Here is an 11,931-nt window from a genome sequence, read left to right on the forward strand (position 1 = left end):
GGTGTTGTGTATACGGACTTAACAATAATAATATTTCTTTTTTTTGTCTGGAACAGACAGGATAATATATATATATATATAAATAGATCTATTTGATTAATGAAAACGGAGCGTATCAAACCAGTGTGCATCGATCACCAGTTATGCTGTCTTGAGTCCATTTCTTCTTCAACCGTTGAGTCTCATTTTGCAATCTTTTGTGGTGATAAAATCAAGTTATTTCCCTTGTCTTTTTTCACAGCTCGCCTCCGTGTAAGATTCTATTTTACGTTTTGTTTTCAAACGTCATTTATAACACGACTGTCCTACTTTCCTTTCATACATTTCTTACGTAAACGGAACCCTTTTGCCAGCAGATGTTTTTTCAATAGTAAATAAAATGTGTATGACATTTTATTAAAGAGGAAACTGATTCATAAATTACTCATCACAGCTCTTGAAGTCCTGCAGAATCTGCACTATAGTCGATGAACCCTTACTTTGTTACTTTAAACAAAAAGATACACGTGTAGGCAAACCAAAAGGAAATTTAAAAACCAACTGACGCAAACAGATCTTTACCATAACATCAAACCTGCTCAGACGGCCACCTCTCCAAGATAGCCACCAGTACAAGCGACCACTTCCAACCCCCCTCCCCTTTTGCATTTTAAAAATGATATTATAATGACACTGTAGGAGAGGATCACCTGTATGAAACGACCACTTTTCTCCTGGACAGTAGGTGGGACATTGAGTGGGCGTTTTGGATTTGTGTTTTTATATCCATTTCTTTTTTACACATCGATTGAGGTCCATTCTTGACAATAAACGAACTTTATGGCTCGATGGGAGCTCCTTCAAAAATGATTTACTACAGCATTATCATAATCTACGCCTTTCTCATCATGAGGCAGGGTATAGTCCATGAACAAATACATTCCATCTATTCCTATCCTGGACTAGCCTCAAGATATTATTACATGCCTTCACTTTTTTTACTTTACATCATTCCTTGGGACCCTTTTTATCTCTATAAAACAGGGAGATAAAAGCAAAACAAAATGTGTCACGGCGCGTTGGAGTCAGGCGCTTGTCAAATTTGGGGCATATTGAGTTAATGACATAATCTTAGAGCCTGTATAGTTGCCTTGCTTTGATTTTAAAAAAATTAAAAGATGCCCATTTTAAAAAATGAATGTTGAGGAAGTTGCAATTGAAGATGTCAGGGGTAGAAATAGCAAGAAATGGTCCCCCAAAGTCTTGTGACTTCTAAACCTCTAGAATTCTTAATAACAAGCAAATTTACATTTTGTGTGTTTTTGATCAACATTATCCAGTAAAATCTACTAATGAATATGCTTTTTAATGGAGATAAAAGGTATGTAACCCCCCCCTAAGGAAAAAAATAAAGATAAAATTATTGAACCAAATTTTCGCCGTGGGAGAAAATAATGTCGGGTTCTTCAATTTCATTATTTTGACGATCTCCTGATTTCACCACAATGCCACATAAATCTCTTTGACAACTCCCCAGGACCTCCAAGACCGAACGCAAGATGCGTTTGAGACAACTCCTCCTTCCGATCCTCTTGTGTCTGAGCGCAGCAAGCGCACACGACCCCAGATGTTGTGCACAAATAGATGAATGTGAAACAAACGGTATGCCAATGTTTTTGTTGTTGTTGTTGTTGTTGTTGTTGTTGATGATGATGTTATTGTTGTTGTGGTTGTTGTTGTTGTTGTTGTTGTTGTTGTTGTTGTTGTTGTTGTTGTTGTTGTGGTTGTTGTTGTTGTTGTTTTGTCATTGTTTAAAAAAATTAAAACAGCACATTAACAATGTTGTTGCTGCTGCTGTTGTTGTTATTGTTGTTGTTATTGTTGCTGCTGCTGCTGTTGTTTTCGTAGTTGTTGATATTGCTGTTGTTGATGATGTTGTTGATATTGTTTTGTTGCTGCTGTCGATATCGTTGACGTTGTTGTTGCTGTTGTTTTATTGTTCATGGCTAAAACAGCACCTTAACATACATTCTACTAGCTAACTTACCAAATACCTCTCTTCACAAGTTACAACGTTTTCAAAATCATGCTGCTAGGCTTGTACTAAAGAAAAAGAAGAGGGACCACATTACTCCCATGTTAAGAACGTTGCATTGGCTTCATGTGTCAGCTAGAATGTCATATAAAATTGCAATATTATGTCATAAATGTGTCAATAAGAAAGCTCCCTCATATCTTAGTGATCTCATCCAGATTTATGTTCCATCTAGATCACTAAAATCAGGCGATCAGTATCTTTTAAGAGTTCCTAGAAAAGGGGGTAATCATTAGCTGAAAGATCGTTCGCCCACCTTGCTCCGTCAGTTTGGAACTCTCTTCCCCAACCCTTGAGACACACAACATTTGAGTCTAAATTTTAAAAAATCTTTAAAGACACATTTAATGACATCCTTTTTATGTCAGTAGATTCATGTTCAATACAATGTTATGTAAATGACTATGTATCCATTTACGTATTTTGTGAATTGCAGTGTATATATTATTTTATGCTCATTTCGTGACGATGTATAAGCGTGTGCGTGTGATAAGCAAGTAGATGTGTGTGTGTGTGTGTGTGTGTGTGTGTGTGTGTGTGTGTGTTTGTGTGTGAGTGTGTGTGTGTGTGAGTGTGTGTGTGTGTGTGTATGTGTGTGTGTGTGTGTGTTTGGCATACATGTGTGTGTGTCTTTGGCATACATGTGTGTGCACATGTGTGCATGTTATGTGTTCGAGAGCAGGGGCGGCTCATGGGTCTAAAAAGTGGGTGTGCACAATTAAGCTATCTGAGACTGAAGATAATCAAGCGCAGAGTAAATGGGATGGTGTATAATTTTAGGCTCTTTGGGTTGGTGAAGGAAGACCTTGTGATTTTATTTTCATTCTTTTTACTTGTGGCTTTGACTTCTAGAACTAAATCTGTTTGTTAGCTAAACGTCAATTTCATTCATCCTGCATTAGACTAATTAGAACTGAACACTCAAGTAATACTTTTCACCACTCCACTACAAAAGCATTCAAAAGCACAACTGATAGGACGGCGACTAAAGTATGTCACGTTCACCTCTCTCAGGTTCACGGTCACAGAGTCACTTAAAATAGCGACAAAACAATGAACCAATCACAATTCACTTGAGCACCCCGCTGGATTGCTCCGGGGCTCACATAATTTTGGCATGGAATAGTGCACAGTCTATGGCGTTTATTTTTAGATTGCCTACTGTGGGCTATATGTTTCGGCGCTATTCGGCAGGAGCACATCTGAGATGTGTCGTCTTATTAATATTAATGTACCGCCAAACTCTCTACAAGTGTCGTCATCGCTTGGGTTATCCCAAAGAGTGATTTATAGGTCATGTTTCCACTGTTGACTATCCTGTTTTGTTTAGATACGCGCATGAACTTAGGCATGACATAGTAGATGTTTTACGGCGCTATAGAATAGAAATGACAGTTACGGCGCCAGTGACGGCCTTGTTTTGATATAATATTTGGCTAGTGTTTGTTTTTGGCGTCTTTTATTTTTATTATTGTGTGTGCTTTACGTCATAGAACATTAAAACATTTTGGGCGGCACTGCACGACCGTGCTCTATGGACGAACCGCGCCAGTTCGTGAGTGTGTATGCGTGTGTTTGTGTGTGTGTGTGTGTGTATATATGTGTGTGTGTGTTTGTGTGTGTAAGAGTGTGTGTTTTTGTGTATGTGTGTGTGTGTGTGTGTGTGTGTGTGTGTGTGTGTGTGTGTGTGTGTGTGTCGCGTGCATGAATATTGTTCGTACATGCATTTATGTAAAGCGTCTAGAGCTGTGTTTACACGGGAGTGGGCGCTATATAAATGATCTTCATTATTTATATTATTATTTTTAACTCTTGTAACGACCATCTGTATAGGACAAGCACACTGTACAAATGGCCACTTCCCATTGTGTATTTTATTACATATAATAATGACACTGTGTAAGAGTAGAAAAGTACTTGTCTTAGACAGGTGAACGTCTTGAACAGCATCATCATACTATTATTTTTTAAACCGGTGAAATGGTAAAGGATTAACGGCCTTATCAACACTATAAGGTGTTTTAAGGGACAGGACCTCCGAGTCCATCGTCTATCTCCGAAAGGACACAGCCAAATGGGAGATTCGTGTAAAATGCCTCTGTCAAGGACCCAACGTCGGATCAAGCTGAGGCCCGAACTTCCCATCCAACAATCACACAATTACGAGCTCAATAGCCTATTTAAAAAGAAACTGCAAAGAGGGAAGTATGATTGTCTTGTATAGGCGACCGATAGAACACGTTCGACTGTAAATAGCCAGCTGGTGCCTCAGTAGGTACAGTGGAACCTGCTTTAACGACCACCTGTCTAAGACCATCAAAAACGACTTCCTCACTCCCCCCACCCTGCGTTTTTGAAATATAAAATGACACTGTCCAACACATCCACCTGTCTAAGACAACCACACTTCTCCTCAACATCATCTGGCCATCTTGGACAATTCTGACAGTTAACTATTAAAGTAGTTGTGACTGGCCACCCAGAAGCCATGATAAGCTGGAACTTTTGGTTCCAGGAAGTTTGTATTCTGATTATAATGCTACAATAACATGATACAATATCAAATGTTTCACGAGGGTGGTTGGTGGATGGTTTGGTGTGGATTGTCTCCTTTGATCCCATTAAAAATCGATCGTTCTTATCTCTTTTCCTTCTTTTCTTTGAATGTTGCTTTCTGGTAACACCTCTAATCTGCGGCTTTCATGTGATCTACGAGGGGCATACCAAAAGATTTTAACCTGACCATGAAGGAATAAAGGTAGAAACCTGAAATTTGGTACTAACTTTAATCTTGCTCTATGTAATCGCCTCCCACAGTTATACAAACTGTTATCATCGGTGTAAACCCTTGAAAAGACCTTGAGAATAGAAGACACTCTCTTTGTCAGAAAACCAGCCCTCTACCGCTTCTTTGAGCCCATCATAACGTTCAAACTGCCTTCCTGTTGAATCATTTGTCAGTTTTGGGAATAAAAAAAGTCGGACGGGGCTAAATCTGGTTAATAGGGTGGGTGTGGCAAAATTCCAAAGCCACTTTCTCGCGCAGTTTCTACAGCTTTTCTTGAAGAGTGTGCGGGCGCGTTGTCGTGAAGCAGCACGGATTTTTTCTCGGGGTTTTTCTTTTATAGCCTCTCGTAATTTTCAAAGCTGGTTAAAATAATGGTCTCCGGTGATCGTATGTCTATTTTCAAGATAGTCTTTCATAATCACTCCTTCTTGGTTCCCCCCGAAAACCTGATAGCATTACTTTTCCACTTGATGGCTGCACCTTTGCCTTCTTTGGTGTTGGAGACGAGGGCTATTTCCTCTGCATTGATTCGGGTTTTGGCTCAGGATCGTAGTGATGAACCCATGTCTGCTCAAGATCGTAGTGGTGAACCCATGTCTGCTCAAGATCGTAGTGGTGGACTCATGTCCCATCCATGGTTACAAGTCTTTCAGAAAATTTAGTTTAATCTTTTTCATACAGACCAAGCAATTCTTGACAACAATCCACTGGTTGCACTTTTTGAGGAGGAGTCGACAAACGAGGAACCCATCTCGTAGAAACTTTGGTCATATTCAAATGTTGATTTACGATTCGTTCAACTGATCCAATGCTAAACTAGTTTCTTTGCTCAAACGTTCGTCTATCACCCGCCTCTTGAACAATACAATTTTGTGACTTCTAACACTTTCTACTCTGTTGTTGCTGTCACTGGGCGACCATCATGGTGGTCATCTTCAATGCCCATGAATCCACATTTGATTTTTTTTTATACTTAACTTTTATCACCGGATAGGATGGGCAATCGGTTCCATATACAGCATGGATCTCCGTAAAATTGTCCTGTAGTTGTTTGCCTTGCAAGAATAAAAACTTCATCACTGCCCTGAGCTCAATTTTCTCCATTTTTATGTTGAAACTGGAGAACAACATACTCTCATTCACTAACAGGGCTCTGGTGTTAAAACTAAAATTCTGAAGTTCCCCAATATTCATATGTATTCTAGAAAGATGATTGTTGGCTTTCACCCCAAAATTCAGCTTTCTACCTTTGTTCCTTCTTGGTCAGAAAAAAAACAACTTTTGGTAAGCTCCTCTTATTTGTGCAGCAAGTGCCGTAAAACTCTTACTATGTAGAACAAAAAATAAATGTGTCATCGCTGTGACACCAGGCACTTGTCAAAATAATGAAACCAAAGAAACTGAGTTTTCCACCAGTTGTTAATTTCTACTGATTTTTAATGTTGTACACGTTTTATTCCGTTTAAAAATCACATTTTTGCTGGAAGTTTTACTGAAAAACGTTAAATTTGCAGTTTCTGTGGACGCTCAAATTTTAAAATTCATCAAACATTGGCGGTCATATTCTCGCTAATTTTACCGCTGACACTAGGTGATCCGCCACCTCCTTCAACCGCAAGAATAATAATTATCTGGACTTCTAAGACAGGTGTACATGACTTCATCTAAAGCGAAATCGGTGAACACTTTTAAATAATATGATACAAATAACTTTTCATGTCCAAAAATTGACAAGCGTCTAATCCCGCATTTCAACATGTCGCGTCACAATTGTTAACGCGTTCATCAGCCTATGCCTGGTTGTTGGAAGTTATGTTTTTATAATTTTAAAAATACATTTGTATTCCCATATAGGGCAGTACGTTATTGTCTGAGTCGTCTGCGGGAACTACTACTACTACTACTACTACTACTACTACTACTACTACTACTGCTGCTGCTGCTGCTGCTGCTGCTGCTGTTGCTGCCTCTACGATTGCTAATTATAATAATAATTAAGAGGAAACAATAACTGGTAATTGTCTTTTATTACCCTCTATCATACAGAAGCGAATGATGAATGCGTTTGCGGATCACTGAAAAGCAGCCTTAGCTGCCGATTGTTCGTCGTTAAGTCCGGAGTTCAAAGAGCCACACGAGCAATCGTCGACACTTTGAGGTCTAGACTGGACTTGAACCAGATCGTTCGGGCAAAACCTGTGGCGTTTTACTCTCACAGCATCCACAAGAGGCAAGCCTCCTTCTCAGCTCAGGCGTCGTGTTGCGATGGGAGTAACATTATAGCCACAACTCTTGGTTGCGTTATTGTTGGTAAGTGAAGTCGTCGTCACCGTTTTCTTCAAAACCCACATGCTCCCCCCTCCTTCCCTCATTATCCACCTGCTCCCGTTCCTGTTCCACCTCCTCCTCCTCTTCCTCCTCCTCCTCTTCCTCCTCCTTACTTTTCAACAACCACAACAACAACAACAACTACTACAACTACTACTACTATTACTAACAATAATAATAATAATAATATTAATAATAATAATAATAATAATAATAATAATAATAATAATAATAATAATAATAATAATAATTGCTTTTATATCGTGCATATCCACAGTCTACAGCTTTTTCTATGCACTTTACAATTATATTTACCATAGCAGATTCTAAAACACTCGGAAACATTCTTGTTTTCCTGGGAAGCATTTAGAGCAAGCTGCATGCAAATTACACGCTCTAAAATAAAGCATTAACAAACTGACAAGATCTTTCACGGTCTGTAGCCGGAAGGTCAATCTTACCTCGGTAAAATAAGGAAAGTTGGTATAATGTGGTTTTCTCAAGGACATCATATCAGGCCTCGAACCCCCTTACATATCACTTATGTTTGAGAGACTTTGAGTATAATACACATGTAATATTATATATTACAGACACTTGGACATTAGATATTAGTTTAGAACATACTTTTATTTATTATATTCTCTTTGGTCGGACGCTTTTGCACTTTTAGAAATGAAACCCAGCTCCTTGTTTGCAATTTTATGAAAGACTAAAAATTAAAGGAAGGTCAAGTAGCAACTTCCATACTATTTAACTTTCTAAATAAGTGCGTCAACATTTTGAATGAGCTCTTCTGGTCATGAAGTTGAGGGGGGGGGAGGGGGGGGCTGTAAAATGAACACTTTTATAATGTGGGAGTCTTTACTCTCCCATTTACACACTCAACTTAGGTTTCGATCATGTCCATGAGTGGCTATTCAGGCGATACAACTTCCCAGCAGAAAGAGACCGAGATACTCGATAAAAATACTCATCACAAGGTAATCAAACTCACCGGGAGTTCAGGGCTCGACGAGAAGCGCCTAACGACTACACTACAAAGCCATGTAGAAGAATCGTCTTCCAGATTTATAATATGTCCCGTATTACTTAAAAACTGAGCCAGTAATAGAACTCGTACATTTTCTCCCCTCATAGCCACTTAATTCGGAGACAATTTATTCAAGATTCTCTTCTTTTGTTCGTAAATGATAAAGATGACGGTGTTATTCTGCTGCTGCTGCTGCTGCTGATGATATTAATAATAATAATAATAATAATAATAATAATAATAATAATAATAATAATAATAACAATAATGAATACCATTTGTATAGCGCAAATTCCCATTTCAACAGCATGCTCTATGCGCTTTGTTTTCATATCTTTATAATCATCCGCCCACTTGATAGTTCGACTCCCCAGAGGAATCATCCAGCGTAAGCTGCCATTTTACAGGCGCTAAAACACCACATACTCTCTATGGCCGGGTACTCATTCATGTCTGGGTGCAGTGAGGGAAATCCAACGAAGGTCCAAGCTGAGCCTTGAACCTCAAAACTGCAACCTCATGAATATAAATCCATTAGCTTAACCACTAGATTACAGATGCCACATGGTATAACCTCACGTATTCCTTCCTTTGACCATTCCCCCATGTTTGGTTTGACGTCATAGAAGCCAACATTCTGTCTTTGCCATTGGCACTTCGCTAACAAATAGTGTATATCGTCTAGTGAACAACGCTTTCAGCGGACTGCTAACACAACTCTTTTTTTATATTTTTTAAATTTTTTTTTATTTTTTATACTAATGATAGATTTCACCTGGCTTTTTGAGCAGAGCTCAATGTGTGTATACGACGTTAAACAATACATAGATAGGTCTATGCGTGTAATATTCAGCTGATTGATTCAGATAGTTTAGTATGTAATATCTTCAATTCAGTTTATTGTAATATAGAAAGATCGTAACAAGTAACACCCATACAGAGCAAAGCCTCTCCGAACTACGCTCAACTCTGTGCCATAATATAATTACCCAGATGACAGTATAGCAAATCAGCATTGATTTCCTCGAGCCAACGGTGCAATCTCTCATTTTATTTATGAATAAACACCTAACATATAATTGTGGACAGGACAGTCACTGAGTAGTCTGAAATGAAAACATTTGTACAAAGGGTTGTTCCTAATTAATATACAATGTCTGTCCCGAACAGGGATTCGAACAAACAATTTCATGGTTTCGAGTACTAAAGCCTAACCAGAAGGCTGACAAAGCAGTGCTGCAAGTGTCAAGAATAAGGCAATTGCTCCGTTGTTTGTGTGGTCAGAAAGCAAAGACGAAGAAAACAATTGCTTTATTCATTCAATAATTAGTAGACACTATAAACCCCCAGATAACCTAACCCTTTTGTCAACGTCTCTTTCTTTTTTAGCCGGTGAGTGCAAATGTCCTGCATCAGCTCAGGCGAGCCTTCCTGAATGCTCCGCCGCAGCACCTACAACAGCACCACCAACAGCAGCACCTACAACAGCAGCACCAACGGCAGCACCTACAACGGCAGCACCTACAACAGCAGCACCAACAGTGCCACCTACAACAGCGCCACCTACAACAGCACCAACAGCAGCACCTACAACAGCAGCACCCACAACAACAGCACCTACAACAGCAGCACCTACAACAGCAGCACCTACAACAGCAGCACCCACAACAGCAGCACCTACAACAGCAGCACCTACAACAGCAGCACCAACAGCAGCACCACCAGCAGCTACAACAACAGCTTCAAGTCGCAAAGGTTCCACATTTATCGGAAAGACATCGTGCTGTGATCCATCCCAAAATTTCAGAGATTACGCAACGGGCATGGCCTACTGTTCTTTGGAAGGTAAGTGGCCACGCTGGTATTCCTCAGGGGGTTTGTACACGTTCAGCATCCCTTTACCTTTCTTTCTTCCCCCTCTCCCTCTCTCTGTCTCGTTCTATCTCCTATCCTTCCCCCTCTCACCCCCACTTTCTTTCTCTCACATGATATATTTTGTTCAATAACATCATCTAATAACGTAGTTTATTGGTGAAGTTAAACTTGGAATACATAATATACAACTTCAATAAATAGAAGAAAAAGTCTTTTTTTTTCATTCATACAAGAGCAGGCCTCTTGGTTAACTAAACTAAACAGCAAAACCCGAGTTAACATCTCTTGCTTTGAAATGGATGCTTTTCCTGTTATCAGATACAATTCCATTTCTAAGAATCCTTATTGAGGAGGTAAATGTCACATCAAAGCAGTTTAGGCTGCTCTATTGTAAATCAAATCTCTGTGCATGACAACGTTAGGAAAACAGTATACTCAGCATTACTCATTCAAAATATTTGTGAGAACAATTAAATTGTTTCGTCAAAAGTTGGGGATATAATTATTTACCTTTTTCAGATATGACCAAACCCTTGATTTCCCCCCCCCCCCCCCCCCCCCCCTTTCAGAGTACGGTATTATGGTTTTTGTGAGTCTCTAGGCTGGTGTTTCAGAGTCTAAGCTTTGTGCTTTTAAGATAAGTGAAGACATAATTAAAATGAGAAGTTTCAACTGTATACAGAACTAGGTAAAATAAGTATTCATATCCTGTGACTATCCTCGCCCCCAATAAAACACCAAAAAAGATAAATAAATAAATCACGCTGACCACGGAAGTTGCGCACTAAATCGAGGCCTTCGAAAGGGCAAGAAACGGACGCGGAGAGAAGAAGAAGGCGGGTACATGTATTGCAATCTATTTTTACAGAGAAGTCAGTGCTGTTCTTTTTTCTCAACTCTGTCTCGTCTGCGAATGCGCGTTCAGGTGGAGACTGTGTGTGCCAGAACGTCCCTGAAGCAAGCGAGTGTCTTCAGCCTCCGATACCAGACGGCTACGTAAGCTCGCTCTCAAGCTGTTGTGACCCAACGCCCCCTACTCTGGACCAGCTTATCGCCAAACTCCAAGGCCAGTGTATCATTCAAGGTTTGTTTGATCGTTTGCTGCTTGGTTGAGTTAAAATATCTCAGGTTTGGAGCCCCAGCGTTTTTTAAAAAGGTGTTAGATGCTTGGGGTCTTTTCATGTTTCTTCCTTTCTAACACAGGCGTTGAACTCAGAGATCAGCTTGTCTCTTTCATAACTTTTCCGGTTTGATAGTCTTCAATTTATGAAAATATAGTAATCTCCTAATTAGCAGATTTCGAAGGCTCTCCATCCCTTTGGTAGCCTTTTCATAATAAGCTTTTAAAACTGAAAAAAGGGACCAAACCTACAAGTGGAGACGAAAGCATACAAAGAAATTATACACCAAACCAAAACCAAGCGACAACAACAACAACAACAACAACAACAACAACAACAACAACAACAACAACAACAACAAGGCCACTAAAAAATGACATCAAATATCACGTTTCAGTCATTCAAACTGTTTTTACAGCTTTCACCAAGCGCTGCGTGTGCCGTAGCTTTGTACAGTCAACGTGCGGCCTGCCCGCCACAACAGGTGCCCCTACGACTCCGGGTAGCACGACACCCACAACTACAACTACACCTGCGACCACCACACCTGAGCCCACCACAACGCCTGTCCCCACATTCTACCAAACTGTGCCGGCGTGCTGTGACCCGACCAATACACCTGACTATTTCATCGCGAGGACTCTGGGATGTGTGCTTAATGATGGTGAGGGAGAGACTGAAGTTGGGAGGGGGAGGGAGGTGGGAAGAGAGA

At 39.9% G+C, this 11,931-nt stretch overlaps 1 protein-coding gene across 1 annotated transcript in view; it reads left to right on the forward strand.

Moving 5' to 3' along the window:
• The window catches only part of LOC101859695 (integumentary mucin C.1), a gene marked incomplete at its 3' end in the record, with an annotated part of 15,382 nt that overhangs the window by 502 nt on the left and 2,949 nt on the right, over nt 1–11,931 (forward strand). Inside the window, 5 exon segments of the mRNA XM_013080637.1 lie at nt 1,517–1,641; nt 6,909–7,172; nt 9,613–10,068; nt 11,024–11,182; nt 11,638–11,883. Of these exon segments, the coding sequence (XP_012936091.1) occupies nt 1,539–1,641; nt 6,909–7,172; nt 9,613–10,068; nt 11,024–11,182; nt 11,638–11,883 (1,228 nt within the window).

This window comes from Aplysia californica, unplaced genomic scaffold, assembly GCF_000002075.1.
Source record: "Aplysia californica isolate F4 #8 unplaced genomic scaffold, AplCal3.0 scaffold00093, whole genome shotgun sequence".
NCBI lineage: Eukaryota > Metazoa > Mollusca > Gastropoda > Aplysiida > Aplysiidae > Aplysia > Aplysia californica.